Source organism: Solanum stenotomum, chromosome 11, assembly GCF_019186545.1.
Source record: "Solanum stenotomum isolate F172 chromosome 11, ASM1918654v1, whole genome shotgun sequence".
Lineage (NCBI taxonomy): Eukaryota > Viridiplantae > Streptophyta > Magnoliopsida > Solanales > Solanaceae > Solanum > Solanum stenotomum.
In genome coordinates, this window is record NC_064292.1 from 4,898,653 (window position 1) to 4,919,638 (window position 20,986).

At 30.7% G+C, this 20,986-nt stretch overlaps 2 protein-coding genes across 3 annotated transcripts; both read right to left on the reverse strand.

Moving 5' to 3' along the window:
• Positions 1-868: 868 nt before the first annotated feature.
• On the reverse strand, positions 869-7,464 carry LOC125843656 (uncharacterized). Its single transcript, XM_049522817.1, has 4 exons — positions 7,401-7,464; positions 3,266-4,367; positions 2,212-2,882; positions 869-1,986 (listed from the first exon to the last, which is right to left on the reverse strand). Exons 2-4 carry the CDS (start codon positions 4,342-4,344, stop codon positions 968-970), a joined length of 2,769 nt encoding a protein of 922 aa, XP_049378774.1. The 5' UTR covers positions 4,345-4,367; positions 7,401-7,464; the 3' UTR covers positions 869-967.
• A 7,926-nt stretch (positions 7,465-15,390) lies between these two features.
• LOC125843706 (cytokinin riboside 5'-monophosphate phosphoribohydrolase LOG1-like) lies at positions 15,391-20,404 on the reverse strand. 2 transcript variants are annotated; one of them, XM_049522888.1, is made up of 6 exons: positions 20,229-20,404; positions 19,284-19,381; positions 19,092-19,122; positions 16,920-17,019; positions 16,071-16,285; positions 15,391-15,749 (listed from the first exon to the last, which is right to left on the reverse strand). In XM_049522888.1, exons 1-6 carry the CDS (start codon positions 20,355-20,357, stop codon positions 15,636-15,638), a joined length of 687 nt encoding a protein of 228 aa, XP_049378845.1. In that variant the 5' UTR covers positions 20,358-20,404; the 3' UTR covers positions 15,391-15,635. The 2 variants fall into 2 exon arrangements, with proteins under 2 accessions (XP_049378845.1, XP_049378843.1); XM_049522886.1 differs by having other exon boundaries at positions 16,851-17,019.
• Positions 20,405-20,986: the final 582 nt, after the last annotated feature.

The following is a 20,986-nucleotide window of genomic DNA, read 5'->3' on the forward strand; positions in this document are numbered from 1 at the left end:
TTAAAAATGTCATGGATACGTATCGAATTCTCTAGATATAGTGTATTTTTTAAAGATCCGACACAAATACGACCCAGTAAGATAATGATCTCATTATTTATGAACATGAGATGACATTATTATATTTGCCAACATGCTTCTTTCATGTTTTATCTTCCATAACAGATGCATTTAATTAACTTATGTTAGGTAAACCATCTATATTTTTTGAAAGCAAAAGCACAATTTCTGGATTATTTTGAATAATAAAATAAAATTGTGTCATATGAGTTCTGCCCCACTCTGCTTAACATTGTACTTTTTTTTTTTTGAGACTTTAACTGCCAAGTTTCCATGTTGGTGTTAGTTGGTAGGACTCTTTCACTCACTAGATTCGGATGTTAGTTTAACTTTTATGCATTGACAATGTATGTTGTATTTCAATTGTCTTTTGTTGATTAAAAAGAAAAAAATAATGAGTTTATGTACCAAAAAAAGAAAAAAGAATACTCATTATTTGGTTTTTTGGACTCTCAAGCATGTTTAGTTTATAACAATTGATATCAGAGCAGATCGATCAATACTTGAGGCTGTGATTCAGAGTGTTGGTTAGGTGTTAAAAGACAAATACCAATAGATTTATGGGCCAAATGGGCTCTCCCACCTCATAGACTACTAGTGTTTTGGGTTGGACTCACCTATTCAGTCTGTAAGCCCGACCCGACCCAACCTGACCTGAGATGTTGTTTTAGTTACAAGGACATTTGATTGAAACATGAGATTTTGTTGCAATGACATTATAATCTCAAACTGTATGATTTGAAGTCTAAAAAAAAAAATTTGTAAGAAAATGAAAACTATTAAAGGCAATGTTAAAAAATTATGAGTGAATTTTTTGTTTGATTGATAACAAAGAGGATACAGAAAGCCACTTTTGGCTGCAACAAAATAATGTAACATGGAAAATAAAAAGAATTGTAATTTGTAATCAGAATCTTGCACAATGTGATGGTAAACCTGTATCGTGGTGAACGGATACTATCTCCGTTGGACTGCATTGTAGTACGTCTGTTCCGAGTTTTGCTCCTGCTGTCTTTAAGCCTTTTAATGAAACAGGTTGATTGAAGAGATTCAACGAAGGTAACTTCGAAGCTTGAGGCATTTTCCCATTAGGTAAGTGGTTCTTGAAGTCTTCTTTGATCAATGGCACCTCAAAATCTGCCTTGTTATGCTTAACTACATTGTTCTTAGCTGCTATGTGAGCTCCTGGTTCCATATGGTTTGTTGAAAAGCTCATTTGATTTGGAAAGTTCGGATAAAGGCTAACGTATCCTCTTAAGTACATCATGTCTATCAAGAACTTCTTCCAAGAAGCTTGCCATCCATTAGTTCTTGATTTTGGTATCTGTACTGGATTTTGCTTTGGATCTTCCGTGAATCTCATGTTCATGTAGACGTAGAATTCCTTCCATTGCTTGGGGAAAAACACCGCGCCCCAACTGCAAGGCAGCTGATGGAGATATGGTGTGTTTGGATGAATGTGTTTGAAGAAGTCAGTTGCATTCCATTTAGGCCTTTCTTTAACAACTTCCACCAAACGTGGCGTGTAAAGAGAGATGGAGGAGAGCTCAGGGAGTGATATTTGAGGGTCATAGTGGTAGGCCAACAGAGCATATTTGATCCATAGGTAATAGTATGGGGAGACTTCAATGTCATCTTCGAGTAACAGACCAAAATCATCATCCGATGAGGGGTACCAACTCTCACTAACAGCTCGAATTAGGCCTCCTTGGATGATCCTTCTTCGAAGAGTTTTGGTTCCGTGAGGCCAATTGAATGAGTTAACAAGCTTTATAGTTGCCTCATCTACCTTACTATCCATGTTGAAAGTTATAGGAACTTGATCACCTATGTAGTACGCGTCACTGAGCGCCTTGAGAAGCCTTGCTAGTGAATTAGCTCTGTTCTGTGTGATGATGTTTATAGAAAGCGTCATACGGTTCCAATCTGCAGCAAGTACAAATTGCATTGTTCAGACTATAGATCAAATATAACAACAGCCACATACCCAGTCTAGTCCCACAACGTGAGGTCTGGGGAGGATAAAATGTACGCAGACCTTACTCCTACCTTAGAGGTGACAGAAGTACTAGAAACAACAGATAATAACAGATCATACGTTAAATCGAGGTATAAGGGAAATGTAAGGTGTAAGGTTCATCGATATCTTACTTGGCAATGCTGTGGAACGAAGATCAGCCATCCAAAGAACCTTAGTGACAGATGATCTAGGTAGAAGAACCAATTTTGAACTGTTTGTGTTAGTTTCTACAGCCATCTTGAGTGCTTTCATCACATTAGAATCTGCATCAGCTACTGTGATCACGAGGCTCGGGTTGTGAATCTTGATTAGTCCTTTCATGCTGGCATAGACTGCTTGAACGACGGGGACTTCTGAATTCGATATCCCAGATAGAGCCCCAACTCCTAAATCCATAATCTTGAACCTCCTTTCTGTGCATACTATGTTAGGCCATTTCAAAGCTGCAGCAGCATCTTCACAAGGGCAGAAACTGCCTCCTGAGACAACAATGTAGGCCTTTTTTCCAACTGTTGACCTGAACTTTTCAAGAAGAGGCGCGAGAGCTTTAACTTCATCGACAGAATGGGCGTAGAAAAGTACATCAATCTTCTGAGGATTCATCGCTGCCCATTGCGTTATGTAACCAGTAGAGAGTGCTTTCCACCACTGATCATCTCGGACTTGAACCGTGTCCTTGAATATAACAGTGGTTTCGGATACATAAGCAAGTCTGTGCTCACTGTCACCCCATGTTTCTTTGTCATTTGGATCAACTGGTAGCACAAATGAACCAGCATTTCTGTACTTCTGAAGCTGATAGCTGCATTTTTTTTCCCACGAAAGTAAAATTCTTAGAAACTTCAAACACATAACTGCAAGGGGTAATACATAAACAGACACTCAAACTTGGCCTCAACTGACAAGTAAACACTCCAACTGTAATTACGCACATCTAGACACCTCAACTCGTCTTCACTGTGTCAATTGAACACTCCAACTTACCAAAATTTATGTGTCACGTCAGCATGGGGTATCCACGAGACACAATGAGGACGAGTTGGAGTGTTATAAATTATGTCACTCTGATCATACTATATCTATCTACAAGCAAATTGTATTGTACTTTTCTATCATCAAGTTGAACTAATAAAAGAAGTAACACAGATAGATCATTTCTAACATAATTGAAGTAGAAAGCATTACCTTAAGTGCAAGTCTTCTCCTGTCATGAAAGTGAAGGGCGTCTCGATGAAAAGTGTCTTGACAAGTTCAGCAGAAAGAAACCAAGAACTCGATAGGAAATCCGCTTGAACAATTCTATCCACAGTGATATTATAAGCAGGATCAGGCAAATAAAGCCCTGCCTCCTTGGATCGAAACTTCCTATAGCTCGGAAAAATGAAATCTTTCTGTCTAAAAGGCAAAATCCTACCAATACTTCCCAAAACAGAATTCATATACTTGTCTGTTCCTGCAACATGTGCTAAAATCTGCAACATTTTCTTCCCTGGGATCATGTCATCGTCTACGATATACACAAGATCAGCTTCTGTTTGCAAAGCCATTTGAAACCTTCCATAGTACTTAAAATCATAAGATGAACTTATAAAACTTATACGCGAGTCATTGTAACTATCTACAATCCTCTTGAGTGATTCTTCGTTAGGACTTCCAAACGCGACAACCCAAACATGATGAAATTGAAGTGTTTGTCCAAGTAAAGAATCAATCTGAGAACACAGTGTTTTCCTCTTGAAATGATTCAATATCACAGTGATTTTCGGCTTGTTTGGACCGCGTAAATCCCATTTAGACTTCATTAACATCAACTCAGAAAGTGTCTCAGTACCACCAAGATTCTTGTTCTGAAAATCCCTCAATTCTTGATACAACTCTGTCTTCAACTTAATCATAAGTGCATCATTAGACTTCTTCTGTTCAAAATCAATCTTCTCATGTTCACAAACATCAACAATTGATTTTGACTCAACAACATGACTAACAACATGTGGAGATATAATGAAGTGTTTCCACGACTGAGCGATACGCGTAGCCCAAGTAAAATCTGGTTTACTACTTAAATCTATTGATGGACTCATGTAATACAGAAGAAATGTTGCATAAACAGCAAAAGAAAACTGTAAACAAGTTAATATTGTCACAACTTTAGTTGAAGAACCTTTTTGTGATCTCATTTTTGCTGCTTTTCCTCCCATATAGTCACTCAACATTCCTTCTAAAGAATCTCCACTTCTTATATTAGGATTTCTAGCTAACCCCATCTCATATATGGAGCCAAATCCACCTACAAAAATGTCAAAAAAAATTAAAATTAAAAACCAAACGCTTAAACTCAAAGACTACAAATACAACGACATAACCAAGATTTTCACTAAGGGGTTCAATGTCTGCTATATATATATGTACATAAAAGATAACTTTAACTATGTCTGAATAGTATAATTTTCTGTCGAAGGGATACATATAACAATCAAGTAAAGATCAAATCTTGAAAGAACACATTATTTTCAGCATATATATACAGTAAATATATACTATGAAAAGTACTATACATATAAGCTCTATGTACACCAATATTTTCGACAAACTCAAAATCTTGAAACTCGTTAAGTTAAAATTCTAGAACTGCCTTTGTTGATACTTAACCAAAACTATACATTTATACCACACAATTTCAATCTATGATTGTAAGAACACATTATTTTTCAACATAGACTATAAATATATACGTGAAAAACTCCGTAAAGTAGTATGAATATAAGTTCTACACCAATATTTTCGAAAAACTAAGAATCTTGAACTCGTTAAGTTAAAATTCTGGAACTCCTCTATTGATACTTAACCAAAACTACACACTTACCAAACAATATGTCAATAGTTCAAACAAAGGTTTTATGATTGAAAAAAAAAACACATTATTTCAACATAGACTATAAATATATACGTGAAAAACTCCGAAAAGTAGTATGAACACAAGGTACATTCTACACCAATATTTTCAAAACCTCAGAATCTTGAAACTCGTTAAGTTAAAATTCTGAAACTGCCTTTATCGATATTTAACCAAAACTACAACACTTACCACACAATATATGTCAATAGTTGATCAAACAAGGTTGTTCTATGATTGAAAATGAGCTACTAAAAAGTGTTATGACTTTTTTTTTTTTTTTTTTTTGGTATTGGAATTTGTAGAGCAATGGATCTTGTGCAAAAACTATATAGTATATATATAGGACATTTATTAAAAGTATATATGTGAAAAGTAATAAAGTTGGAATTGAAGGAAGCCATGAGAAATGAGGCAAGATCACATGGGGTTAACGGTTTAAAGGTAATATTATAATTCTACTATATGCTTTCTTACACATACAATCACTCAATTCATTAATTAAAAAGTCCGGTTTTTTAGCCTTATAAGAGGGCCTCCTAATGCGTTTTCAACACTCCAAATCTAATCTTTGTACCTAAGAGAGTTTTATAATATCAATTTTCCGTGAATTTCATATTTTAACTATCTGAACTATCAGTGTATCACCATGCAGAGGCGTATTCAGGATTTTAAGATGATGGGTGCACTATTACGAACATGTGGATCTAAGATATAAAGTTGATCGGTTTAAAATTTGGGTTTTTATCACTAAAAATAATTAAAATTTAAAAATTATAGGTCCAGAATTATTTTTACCTATCCAAACCACTTAGAGAGGTGTTATCCAATTTTAGAAAGGAAAATAAAACGAGAGAAATAAAAAATTCAAATTTCTATCTTCACTTAGAGAGGTGCACCCAACGATAATCGCATTGTATGATACTTCAACTATGGGTTTACATATCTATATTTAAATATTTTCAAAAAAATATAACACTACCATATATGATTTCAGGAGGGGAGCATGGATTCACGTGAGCCCGGTGACCCCCTCCGAGATACGCCTCAGTCACCATATATGTATTAAAACACATTTCGATATTGATTAGGCGGCCACATATACTCTGAAGCCGATTATATAGTCTAATTATCAGCTATTTCGTAGTTTTTCTACATGAACTGTATATGTATTAATTTAAACACACTTTAAAGTTCATTAGTCCAATTATCCATTGTTCATTTTTTCTATCTGGACTATCACAATCTATGTATTGATTAAAAAATTAAAACACACCTCAAAATTGATTAGTCCAACTATCTATTGTTCCCTTCATTTATCTGGATTGTCACCATCTACTCAACTAGGTATGTTTTAAATATAGATAGTGATAGTTTATATGAAAAAAAAGGAGAAGAACAATAACTGATAGTTAATATGTGAATAAACTCGCAAAAAAGTAATGGTTATGTTTTTGACCATTATTATAGTTAGTACTAGTAGTAAATTATAACATTGTTCTTCAAAAACATCAGTAAACAATTAATTTGTCACTAGATAATTTTTATTTTATCATTTTGTTTTTATAATATAAGAAATACAATCTGAAAACGGATTACTTTAGGGAGGAAAAGTATTTAAATTATCAAATTTTAGAAAGAAAAAAAACGTTGAAATTAGGATATTACTCAAAGTTGTTGATCACATGAATTTTTTAAATAGTACTCCATCATTATTCAGGTACATAGTATATTTCACTTGCAAAAAACTCAAAGAATCACACAATTTTCAAAATGTTAAAACCACTCACAATCTCAAATTGTCAAACCCAACTTCCAAGAAATAATTTTAGAAAAACAGACAGTTCGATGTACAAAATATTCCATAATTCATGCAGGGTTGAAAAATTAAAGCCGCAGTATACTTCGTATAGATAGCATACTCTAATGCAAATATTAGTAACACTTTTCACGACTCAAATTCATACCTTATAAGTCACAAGGACACAATTTTACCGTTCTTTTGAAGACACTTCTTTTAAATTTTCAAGAATCACTATATTAAAAAAAAAGTATAAATATATAGCGATGAATTATAATTTTTATTGCTGAACAATAAAAAATTCGACGCTAATCCTTCCCCTTTTAACGATGAATTATCAAAGAATCATGTTAGATATGAATTATTCACCGACATCTATATTAACATCTTTCATTACCATTTATGTAAATCTATTTAACTGTGCACACGTTTTTTTTTTTTAAAGGGAAGAACATTTGAAATTTGTAATGTTATACTATAAGCATGCAAGTCACTAATATATTTATTCAATCTCGATATTATAATATTCTGATCATTCTAATTCTGAAACAATTTTTTTTCATCCAAACGACACTTAAAATGAGATGGAGAAAATAATAAATACTAAGAATACGTGTATACATTACCTTGGGAATGAAGAAAAATGACAATATTTGAGAGCCTTTTCTTCTTGAGCAAATTAAGCTTACACCAAAAAATGTCAAAAAAAATTGTGATTGGACAAAAATAGATTGAGTATGAAGAATTTATAGTGAAATAAAAAAGTTGGCCTATGTTGACTTTTTAATAATAATTAGTATGAACATACATATTATGTATAATATATAGTAGTAGTATACATTTTAATTTTTGAGTGGATGAATATTGCAACAATAGATGTTATTGCTTTTTTGCCTAACTTTGGGAACAAGTTGAATGCTAGATTAATTTGCTTACATTTTTATAAAGTTTATCTTCGAGGAAATTGCATATATGCAGCCAACATAATGGTTCTGAAAATTTGTAATTTAGGAAAATCAATCACCTAAAAAAAATAGAAAAAAATCAACCTCCGGAAATCGATTTCTTTAGTGTCTGAAATTCGAAAAATACAAATCGACGTCTAGAGATCAGTTTCTTTTTTGTAGTGATTGTTTTAATAACTTATAAATGACGATAATTTTACTCATGAAACAGTGCATGACTAAAAGACAAACGCAAATTAAGTGAAACTTTAATTAAGGATTTGTTTTTGTCATTAATTCATTTAAAAGTTAGGTGAATATTTACATGAAAATAAGGTTTATGTCTCTTGTCTTTTTTTTTCTCTCTCTCGAAATGATTAACATATACTGAAGCAAAAAAAATGAACTTTAATTTAATTGCAATAATAAACAAAGGAATAAAAACAGTGAAAATTTGTTTGTGAAATTAATAATTAATGCATTCTGGAAAGTCAACGTAAATATATAAAACTAAAAAAATGTGTTGGTCAACGATCAGATCTATAATTATTATTTTTCTTAAGCTGAAAAAATAAATTACGTAGAATCTCTAATAACTGGAAAATGGTTTTAATTTATATAATTAAGAGTGTAATTTTTTTTTGGTCGAGCACCTAAAAATAATTACTATTTTGAAAAATAAGACAAACGTATTACATGCTATGACATGTTAAATTAGACTAATAACGTTAAAAAAAAAACTTATGCTATAGGTATGCTTCTAGCAAGAACGACTCCTCAATGAAGGAGTATTTCGTTTGTGTTTGTGTTGATGATTTCTGATTTGAATTCAGCGAGTCGTGCCCCCTTCCAACGATAGACGTATTGTCCTCGATATAAGTTAAATTCACTTATATAAATATATTTAAGAAAATCTAAAGTTGAAAAATAATCTATCTTTTTACGGAATGCAATAACTATTTTTTATTATTACTTCTGATCAAACATGTAACTACACATAAATTTATAAAATCAATTTCTAACATTTAAAAATAATTTTCAACACATAATTTTTATTTTAATCAGCTAATTCAAACAGACTCTCGTGTCGAATTATTTCTTAAAAAAAATTATATTGACTTCCAAAGTGCTTTATTTGGTGTTCATGAATCATGATCTACTAGTGCTTTATTTGGTATTTTTTGTTGTATAGTGTATAGAAGTACATGATTGACCCTTGAGAAAGATTTTAGGGTTTGACCCTATATAGAATATAGAAAAAAATAAATGAAAAAATATTATTAATTATTTTTTAGTGTAGATTTTTTTTATTATTATATAAAAGGATGCCATAATTCCCTAATCATAATTAAGTGGGCGGTAGGTACATGTGAGGAGATCCATTCTCTACGTACAATTTCATGATCAATGTGAAACTCTAATTATTATCAAATGAATTTGACTTATATACATGATAGATTAATAGTGTAAAATTTTTACATTATCAGTATATATAAATTAACATATTATAATATGTAGTTTTGTTCTATTTTTGGATTAATAAGAAATTATCTCTTAAATAATCTAATAGTTATATGAGAAAATGACAAAAATATCCCTATTCAAAGTGTTTCGTTGAATATTATATTCATCAAATATGAGTACTTTTAGTGGTTGCCAAATATTTAACAAACTTTGGTTATTAGATTTGGTGAGAACTGTGAAAAAGAAAGAAAAGAAGATTTAGCATGAATTCATATCGAAGTTGGATTGGATATTTCATTGGGTTTTGAGAAGGATTTTAATGGTGATCGAACTCTTTTTTTCTAGAAGTCTAATGATTTGGGGATGTCGATTTCCTGAATTTTCTGTTTCTTTCCGTTCAACACTCATATTTGAAGGTACAATTTTTCTATTTTCGTTATTTTATGTCTATGTCTAGAGTTTGATGCAATTTATAATGTATAATTTCTGCTACTTTTTATCTTTGAAAATTTATTTATGTAACAATAACAATAACATATTCATTATAAATTCAGGAAATATATATATATATATATGCTTTATCTCTATTTTTACGATATTCAAGAAAATTTAAAGTTGAAAAAATCATATGGATAACTACACATACATGAAATTCATGTTAGGGGTTGCCTAGTTGCATAATGCATATGGCCTAACAATATATATATATATATATATATATATAGCAATTAATAATGTGTTTGAAATCATAGTCTATAAACTTTTTATTTTTCTATTTTAGATAGACATAAACCTATTGGTCAATATAAAAGAACTTGGTCCTCAAGTGGATGTTAGCTACATCTTTGATTGATGATATATAAGTGGAGTTATTCCTAATTTAAATATATCATCTCGAGGCATTTCACATGCTATAAGGAAACTTCTATGTCCTTCTAATTTTCAATCAAAAATAATTTTATACTTATATATATTATAAGTCATAAATAATATAATAAATATATGTATAGGGTGATTTGAGCCTAATGTTCCCTATATTAAGGTAAACAACACTTGTCTTTATTGGTATATAATTAGTGTAAAAATCATATAATGTGGACTTTGCTTCTTCTTTTTTTTCTTTTTGTCTTTATACTTATATTAGTCAACTTTCTATCAGAATATATATTCTTGGTCGAAGAGCTTCTTTTGAAGTGAGATGTGAGATGTATTTAAATAAAACAATATAAACGATGAAAAGTAACATAATTGATTCCATCTTATTTGAAATTGAATCGTATTTATTAGAGTATACAACAAAATTGTATTGTACTTCAATTATTGGTAGCTAGGGGCACTTAGTCATGGTACTATATGAATTACATTGGGACTTGGGGAAAAAGAGTTACTATTATTTTGAAATAATAAGAAGATTAATACTATTATATCAAAAAGATATTATACATATTAAATAAAGTTTGGGTATTAATTGGTCTAGGACATTGCATTATCACGCTATCTATATATTAATTAAATCAAGTTGATGATTTCATAATTGTCTAATTATTTTTATTTATAATTATTTAGGATCACTAAGAAACTTTGATGTTTTTTTTTAATTTTTGTATAAATGGGAATTGAAATTATTGACTTGTCCATTTGACAAAAGTGACTCAAAATACCACTGTGTAATCAGTAGTGCGGTTGGTAGGTGAATTAACTTTATAAAAATAAATCTTTGATTTTTTTTCATATATTTCGTACACCAAATATTTCTTTGTAATATATGTGTAAAAATTATTAATAACAATTTAAATTCAACGAGTTTATTGAAAATAGTCCTTCATCCTTCACGGAGTATGAACAAGGCTATACATATATATACACCAAACTTCTTAAATCCTACTTATGAAATTATATGTCTAAGAATGACAATAAGATCTAGAGTACGAGGATACAAAAATGAAGTAGATGTTTACCTATGAATTTTGTATTTTTTTTAAAAAAATTTTATGAAGTTGAAGTTGAAGATAGAATTATGTTAGTTATACTTTTTGCAAAGGAAGGAGGAGAACACGTTATTTGAAAATAATGAAGATGGAATTGAAAAATAAAATTCGGAATTTAATCCAATTCCAAATTAAATTTGAAAACTTTATAACCAAACATTAATTTTGAATTTAAGTGAAAAATTATTATTCTTTAAGATAGAAATATATATATATATATATATATATATATCAAAATTGTTCATAAGCACATGGATTGGGTCTTGCCCTAGTATGGACTTATTTTTCTTGGCCATTGGGCCTTATGACCCTTACACTAATCCCTTCTTCTTTTCATTTTTCATTTTTCATTTTTCATTTTTTACATGTTAAATGTTAAAAAATCATGGGGTGTCCTATTTGGACAGAGTATTTGGTATTTAATATGAATTTAGCTTTTTTAAAATTTGAAGTTCATGCAATTTTGTTGTTATCTTGATTCTTCTCTCCTAAATTCTTCGTGATTCAAAAACTGAGACAACATATTTCTCGAACTTAAAATGATGTGAACCTCGTTCTAATGTATCTAAGAATCGAGTGTTGAGTACCTTCACCGACTGCAAAATGCTTTCTCCAATAATGCTATGAATGTCCTAAGAAAAGTTATGTAAATTTATAGTGGTAGGAAATATATGTCGTTCAAGTGTAAATGAATTCTCTTGCTTAATTCTGATTAATACATGTAAGTCATCAAGTTTATAACATATAATAAGGTTGCTTGCGATTAGTCAAGCTTTGTCATTTGAATACATAACGACTTTTGATTGGTTCTTGTTTTGATTAGGTGTTGCCACATCATTTGCACACATGTCACTCAACACCATATTTATTTCTTCCATGTTTCATTTTTCTAATTTTTTCACCTTATGATGTTTGTGGCACTTAACTGAGCAAAAAGTTAAGGATTAGGTAATCATAATTCATAATCTTTGACTAATATGCCAAGTGATAATTGTAATTATTTAACACACTCATCATCATTAAGATAATACTTATGATTGAGTTTAAGTTAGCAACAACATTGATCATATTTGTTTTTAGTTGAATATTCTTCACTTTTTACAACCCCCCCCCCCCTCTCCTCCCCGCCCACCACCACATCTACCTTTTTTTTTTACAAATAATTTTTTAAAAGTTATGCAAAGTCCAATCATCATAAATCATGCCTAGTGTCCAATTGTTATTGTTCCTTTTTTAACTCTTTTGCATATAGCCTTGCGGCACACCAAAACTTATGCAGAATTTTCAAGTATATATTTGAGTACCCCATGACCATTTTAGTCAAATTATCATCACAAATAGATTTGATCGAGTTATATTTGCATGAGTTAAATTTAATTACTGTATAATAACTAATCTCTTCCCGATTAATTCCGTCCCCTACATACACAAATAATGCATATAGTTCTTCCTTTGTCTCAATTTATGTAATAGTTTTCGAATTTCGAGAGCTAAATAAATAATTCTTTGGGCGTGCTTTTCAAACATGTAAATAATTTTGTCCAAATTTTCGATCAAATTAAAAAAAATAAAATTTCATAAACAAAAAATGTCAAATAAATTGAGACTAAGTATATATATATAAGTCTAGCCTAGTGCTGGTCCTCTTAGAAACAAATCTAAATCTAAATCCACACAATCAAACAATATCTAGAATCTAGATTATGTTATATATATTATAGAAACATCGTCAACAAGCATATACAAAATAGGGCGACCTTAATCAGAAATTTCGAGTTTGAATTGAGAATGAAAATAGTTATATTTAGAGTATCGCCTTTTAAAAATGAATCCTGCAATACGTGAATTCAAATTTAATCAAGTCTTGATACGAATACAAAATCTCAAGTAAAAAATCAATAAAAAATAAAAAAGAATATTGAACTATATAGTATACGAAAATTGTTATGGTGTTTGAGACACAACCAAGAAGAGTTGTATGAGGGCACCATTTTCTTTTGACAAGTGTCTTTGTGGGTCCCTTTACTTGTTATGACACTTTCTGTCACACACTTTCATTTTCTCAAAGCTTTTTTTTTTCTACCAACGTTTTTATAGCTCTTATTTTTGTAGTCCTACTTCTCATTACAAAAAAAAATATAGTCATACTACTATTGTCGGCACGTGCTTTCACATATTCATTTGATTATTTTTTTTTCAATAATTCTCGTAACTCACAAGAAAAAAAATTGATCTATAAAAAGTTTCATTTCACATTTTAAGACACCAAATATAAAAAAAATCTTGAACGAGAAACATAAAATTAATATTGAAAATAATTATTGGATAAATGCCACAAAAGTAGAGAATTTAACAAATATGGAAAAAAAATAACTAAGTGCTTAATATCATTAATATATTATTATTATTCTTATTATTAATATTAAGCATTCAAATACATTAAGTGGTTATAGAATAAACAAAAAACATATTTGATAATTAAGAATTATAAAAATTGAAATCCCAAAAACTAAATTAATGACTACTCTCTTCGTCCCCTTTTAGTTGTCATGGTTTTCTTTTTTAATTCAAAAGATAAAATTTTTTACTAATATTTTACGATATATTTTTTATCATATTCATAGCGAAAATTTGCAATTTATAGTACTTTTCGTATAGCTTTTGAATATTTAAAATTTTAATTTAAAATATCAAATTAATATAATTTAATTTAACTTTGATATAAAAATAAAAAATATATATTAAGTACTGTAGTTGAGTTCCAAAGTTTCTTTATAATATTAAAACAAAATAAGGCTAAGAGTTAGCAAGCTGAGAAAAATGCAAGTAAGAAAGAAAAGATTAAAATTGGAAGAGTAAAAGTAACGAAATAAAATAATTAATAAGTATAATATGGCAGCCAAAAGTGCCTCACACAACTGACAATATGTGTGCCTCAAACAGAATAAAATTTATGGTACACAAACAAAAGGATCAAAGATTATACATGTTTGTATTATTGGTTTGAGTCAGAGTTCCATAAGGACAAAAAAAAAAAAAAGGAGCCTTTGTTTTCCATTAATTTTGAGGTTTTGTGCAAATCTATCATGATTTCAATATTACATCATATAAGCATCTACTTTATCACTAAATAAATTAGCTCCAATTCTGATAAACTAACTAATTTTTTTTTGCTACAAATACAAATAAAACAATTGAATTTAATTCTCTACTTGACTTTGATCGATTCAAAAGGAAAAAAAGGCGTGAAACTTAAATTACTCACTCAAAATGGGTTTTAAAAATTTATGTAGAACAATATAACTCGAATAAACCCTTCTGAATTCAAAATAAAATAAAGAGTCTATGGTTAGTGTAGACAATGTACCATCATATCAGAATCATAGACGAATTTAAAATTTAAATTATGAGATAAATCTTTTAAATTGTTAATATTTAACTAATTGCATTTTTAAAGTTTTGAATTCGTAATTTTAATTGTTACGGAAAATTAAATACGTGTTCACTATTTATTTATATTATATGTCAAAAATACTACATTCTGTTAAACTTATAATATGAAAAGAATCTTGGTTTCCTTTATTTTCTTGTCTTGCCAATTTGAAACATTAGTGCTTGTCTTTCTAGTCACTAGTCACTGATCTTTCTTATATATTTTTGCTCTTTTGTCTTATTTATCGTAAAGCTACTAATCTTGAAAGTATTCTTTGAAGCAAAAATTTCGATAAATCAATGAAATTGGGATTGGACTCACGCACATGAAAAATGGACTGACTAACAAAACTAGTGATTTTCCATTTGTTCACTATTTATTTATATTATATGTCGAAAATACTAAATTCTGTTAAACTTATAATATGAAAAGAATCTTGGTTTCATTTATTTTCTTGTCTTGCCAATTTGAAACATGAGTGCTTGCCTTTCTAGTCACTAGTCACTAATCTTACTTATATATTCTTGCTCTTTTGTTTATTTATCGTAAAGCTACTAATCTTGAAAGTATTCTTTAAAGCAAAAATTTCGATAAATCAACGAAATTGGGATTGGACTTGCGCACATGAAAAATGGACTGACTAACAAAACTAGTGATTTTNCCCCCCCCCCCCCCCCCCTCCGATATAGCTTTGTTGGTTTTGAGCTTATGAGTTCTAGATTCAAGAAAATGCAACCTACTAATTACTTGATAAATATTTATACGGATTTAAAATATAAATACAAAATTTGAGTCAAAACTATTGAATTCTGTTGAATCCGTAGACAAATAATAGAAATGGAGAAGTACTAACACAATTTGCATAAATAAAAGAGAATTGACACTATCCCTATTCCATGATCAATGTCAATTGAAAATCCTCAAACAGAGAAATAATATTGTTTGAGCACTTGTTTCTGCAGTCTAAATTACTATATATTATAAACTGCTGATTTTAATTTCTCCTCCTAAACTTTGATCTTCTTTTAACATTTATGTTAAACTAGCTTGATGGCATCTTCCATTTGGTGGAGGAATATACTCTTCTATCTCCTCTTTTTCCCAATTAAGTTTTGATGCAACATTTTCTTCACTAGGAAAGTAGTCCTGCAAAATAATACGAGCTCGTTTGGATTAGCTGATTAAAAGTCATTGATAAAGATAAAGTATTGAAACTGCTTTTATAAGTAAGAAGTTACGTGTTTTGATAAAAGTACTTAAACTGATTTTTGAGTAATAAGTATCACGGGTGAGAAAATGTGTTGATAAATGATAACCACTTTTTTTGTTGAAATGACCAAAATGTCCTTATAGTGATATAACTATAAAAAAGTTTGGTTAAACTGAAAGTGCTTGTAAGGTTATAAGCATTTCGAGCACACTTACAAACACGTAGATACGTTAAAAAGTGTTTATAAGCTAATTTACCTCAAGTTTATTCATAAGTTCCTTAGCAGTAGGCGCGGATACAAAGATTTGGCGCGCGTTAGGGCAGATGAAACCTTCCTCCACTGCTTTGTCTATGAAGGCTAAAAGGGAATTATAGTAACCATCAACATTCAATAGTCCTACTGGTTTGTCATGAATTCCAAGTTGAGACCAAGCAATGACTTCAAGAAGCTCTTCTAGAGTTCCATATCCACCTATGAACATTATGACACGTTGAATCGTGTGATCATCTAATCTAACAATTTTAAGTTGTTTATATATTCAAAAAATGGATAAATAGTTATGTTTTTTAACCTACAAATAAAACAAGAAATTTTACTTTTTATCTATTTGAGTTTTTAGTTAAGAAACCACAAGTGGATAAATCTAGTAGTTTTGGTTCAAATTGTGTATACGTGTTAAAATATTTACTAAAATATGTATAAATTTAGAAACCAGATAAGGAGTCTTGGAGCAATGGTAAAGTTGTTTGTACCTGACAAATACATCACATGTTTGAGACGTGGAAGCAACTACTAATGTTTACATTAGGATAGGTTGTCTACAGAACCTGTATGAACGTTAGATACTTTGTGCACCAGACTGTGCTTCTTTTTAAAGTACAAACTCAATAACCAATTACTAAAACTTGAGGTAGTTGTTCGAGAATTTAGAACCCATAAAGTTCAAATTCTTGTCCTTCTCGACTCTCGGCTCCTTAACATATACATAGTAGATTTCTTTTTGAAACTCTAGTATTAGAGCAGAACAACAACATACTCAGTATAATCCGACAAGTAGGGTCCGTAGAGATGGCCAAGAATCTTGGAAAGGATAATGAAAACAAACCAGGTAAAGCTATAAAAGCATCAGAATGTTTGGCCATCTCTGCTTTCCTCTGGTGCATATCTGCAACTGCTTTTACCTCTCCTACTGTTTCACCAGTTATCTGCAAATGGACACACCACATACCAAGTCAATCCAAAAGGATTGGTGAGGGTCTTTTTGTATAATTGTGGTGTCTAATCAACTTATTATGCATATCACAATTAATTTTACGAGATATCTGTTAGTTCCCACTAAAGCAAGGCATAGTCATTACCAAATGGTAACTTTATAATTTTTATAATCATGAGTGTCTAAGCGGACTTTTATTTAATTATTCTACGAGTGGTACTATTTTTTTATTTCATTTGTTTTGTATCTTGATATTCCATTGTTATATTTTTCCTGCACTCCTGCTTCGATAACATTCCTTTTGAGCTATCGAAAACAACATCTCTATCTCACGAGGGAAAGGTCTGCGTATATCCTGTTGTTCCCAGGCTCAACTTGTGAGATTACACTAGATATGTTGTAATGTGTTTGAGCTAACTTGAGTTATATATCTCAACTAATTTCATGAGACATCTATTACCTCCCACTGACACAGATACCGATAGTTTTGTCCACCAAAACTTGAACAATATGAAAACAATCACCTAATAATTCTCAACTTTACTTATTGGCAACAAGGCTAATATCTTTAGGTGTTTTTAAGAAATTGTATATATGTGACAAGAATAGGACAAAATTGGAAGAATATGAATGTGAAGTACATGACAAAGGGAAGGAGAACAAAAAAAGAGATTATCATATAAATTCTAGAGTAGCCTCCTCACTCAAGTCTCATCATGTGAGAGCAAGGCAATAAGTGTAACTGTCTATCATTATAGTGTTTAATTTGAATATCCATTTGATTAGAAGACTTAATAAATGGACCATGATTAGCTAAATCAACAAATTAGGTGGGGGATTAGTGGAGGACTCAACATTTCATGTGATTTTGGTCATGCTGTGTAGAACTAGTGAAATTTCAATGATCATTTTGTTTGCTTCTTGTGACTTTTAAGTACAATTTAAGTATTTCGTGTTAAAGTAGGGTTCTAGAAAGGCTTGCACTCAAAAGGACGTTGTACTATCATGATGCAAACATCACTGGCTAAGTACACAATTCGAACATGTGACCTATAGGTTACCCCAAGACTCCTTTTCATATACAAGAACATAGTAAAGAGAAGCATGGTGCACAAAACATCCTATGTTCACACAGGATTAGAAGAAGGGTCACACCTACCCTGACACAAACATTTGTGATTGATCCCACGACTCACACCCTTTATAACCTATAAGTCACACAGAAACAACTTTATGTTGCACCCCTTCATGTACAAGAACATAGTAAAAGACAGTCTAGTGCACAAAATATCCTGCGTTCACAGAAGATCAATAGAAGTGACACACCTAATAAAGTGTGAAATAGACAACCTACCTCACAACTCGAACCCATACCCTATAGGTTCCAAGATTCTCCTTCTTTTTTTATGTCTAAAGTTGCAAAGAGGACCCATCTACTTACAATAAGGGGGACCAGGAGAAATGAAAAGGAAAGGAAGGGGACAAGGAAAAGGATGGATTTTAAAGAAGAAAAGATGGAAAACAAATTAAACACAAACAACCAAACTAAATACTAATAAAAAATATGTTTTTTTCACTTTAGGGTATGTCCCATACCGACAAGTGCAAGAACCATGTCCAAAGATAATAAAGATGAGGTTGAAATTCCACTAATAGACTACCACAAGATCAACAAAGAATAAGAACCAAAAAAATATTCTAAATATCTTATGTTTCTCCTTTCCTCTCCACACCTACGTTGTTCGAAATCTTTAAAAATATCATCAAAGAAATAAAGAAGACTTTTGAATCATATAGTCTTAAATTAAAGATATATAGAGTGTATCAAAATATACTTTAATCTAGTAGTTTCAAACATGCCACGAGAAAAGTTAAAATTAAAGAGTCGCAAAAAAAAAAGAAAAAATATTCTTCTTAAAACAGACTAAAAAGGAGAAACGGAGAAAGTATATTTTTGAGAATCTGACATGAATGCAACAATATTTTAAAGAATCCGAACAGAAAAAAAAAAAAAAAAAACTTCAAAATGCTACTAGTAATGTTAAAAGGAAAAAAAAAGCATACCTCTCTAGGCATGAGTGTCCTTGGAATCACTCTGAATACAAGAACATGATAAAAATTTAAGTCAGGGGTGTGTGTGATCATAGCAAATAATTTATCTTATTTTTCATATTACAAGTTTGACTTTTTATAAAATATTACTATACGTATTAATGATCTTTTAAGTGATCTGATAATGTAGACGTAGAAACTCACCCAAGGACATGACGACCACCACTGTAAACTGCTTGAGAGACCAATCCCATCAAGCCAATACTTCCTCCTCCATAAACTAAGTCTATATTTCTTGATACCTTGTGTACAATCAAGAATAGTAATGTCATAAAACTGAAGTAGACGATGATATAATAACAATATATTTAATGTAATCCTTCGACTTTTATCCTACCTCGTAAAGATAGACGACTTGTTTATGATATACCATCAACTTTAAACAAATAGTGGACAATCATAGTTCTTTAGAAACTTAACCAAGAAACTAGGGGTGGGGTAGAGTGGGGTAGAGTGAAAAGAATATTATAAAATTGGCCCCTTATGTTTGTAAAACAACTTAATGACACATTTGTTACAAAACATCAATTAGAAAAGTTTCAAGAATGTTCTTTCAAAGTATAGAGCCTTGAGACATAAATTTATAACATGGTGAACCAAAACTCAAATTACTTATTTTTTTATAACCATGGTGATCGAACAAATTTATATATAATTTCACCCGATAGGATGAATCAAGATTTACGAGTCACAACACTTTTTTTAATAGTCATGGTGTTTAGACCTATGTTGTTTAGACTTTTTAAAAATGTCAATATGTTCGTGTTGAATTATCCAAAAGTAATATTTTTTGGAGAATCCAACTCCAACACGGACACAATATTAAAAGTGAAGGGTCTGCACAACTTATATTCAGACCAATCTACACATAATTTCACGGGGTACCAATTGCTTCCTACCAGCATAAGTATCAAATAACTCTGTCCACCAAAACTAAGATAAATGCGAAGAAATCATCTAATGTTATGTCCTAGGTTCTCCTAGTTATAATTATAGGAAACAAAATCATTTGTGCAACAATTAGTCTATTCTTGTAAAGTATTGAAAGCAGATTTTTTTTAAAAAAAAAAACAGAGAATTTTTACTCACAAGTTCTTTCCCAAGCTCAACTGCAGCCTCTTTATAGCCACTCTTCTTGCCAGGACTACTCCCACAAAACACACAAATTTTCTTAAACTTTGATTGCTTCATTTCTTTCTCCAACTTCTCCATCTCCATTTTTCTAATGTGTGTTGAGTAGTTGCTTAACTTCTACAATTTGCTTGTGTATATATTGATGTTATTGATAGTGGCCTTTTTGTAGTAAACCTCCCAACACTACACCCCACACACTTGGAGGTGGGGATAAGGGGGGGTGGGGTAGGACCCAAGGTTGTAGTATGCAAATATCCATTAAGACAAATACATTTCATACGCTCAGAACTGGACATCTGAAGCATGAACAATATACTATGATGATCGAATAAAAATCGAAATGAATCATGCTCTAGTATCATGTAAAAGAATCAATCTCCAGATTGTTCAAGCCATATAAAAAAATTATACATCGCTTCTTCAACTTTTTAGTAAAAGGTTTCTTGAAATTCTTTTTTATTAATTGTCACGTGCTTATACAAATTTCATTCCATATTGAATGTTGAATAAATCAAGCTTGACACGCTTATATCCACATCCACTCACATTGCTATCAGGTATCATATTCCTCCTCTACCCTTCTTAAGTGCATTACTCAATTTGCCCCTTCACTTGTTGTTTGTTGTTCAGCCGAGGATCTATCAAAAACAATTTTTCTATCCAGTAAAATCTGCATACACCACTAAAAGGTTGTTTGGTACATGGGATGGGAT

Bases quoted from the DNA above. Each gene is read 5' to 3' on its own strand.
- LOC125843656 (XM_049522817.1), bottom strand. From the start codon at position 4,344: ATGGGGTTAGCTAGAAATCCTAATATAAGAAGTGGAGATTCTTTAGAA. The intron at 2,883-3,265 runs GTAATGCTTTCT...AAAAAAATGCAG, and splicing joins GGAGAAGACTTGCACTTAAG to CTATCAGCTTCAGAAGTACA. The intron at 1,987-2,211 runs GTAAGATATCGA...TACTTGCTGCAG, and splicing joins TCGTTCCACAGCATTGCCAA to ATTGGAACCGTATGACGCTT.
- LOC125843706 (XM_049522886.1), bottom strand. From the start codon at position 20,357: ATGGAGATGGAGAAGTTGGAGAAAGAAATGAAGCAATCAAAGTTTAAG. The intron at 17,020-19,091 runs GTATGCTTTTTT...GTCCATTTGCAG, and splicing joins GGACACTCATGCCTAGAGAG to ATAACTGGTGAAACAGTAGG. The intron at 15,750-16,070 runs GTAAATTAGCTT...ATTATTTTGCAG, and splicing joins AACTTATGAATAAACTTGAG to GACTACTTTCCTAGTGAAGA.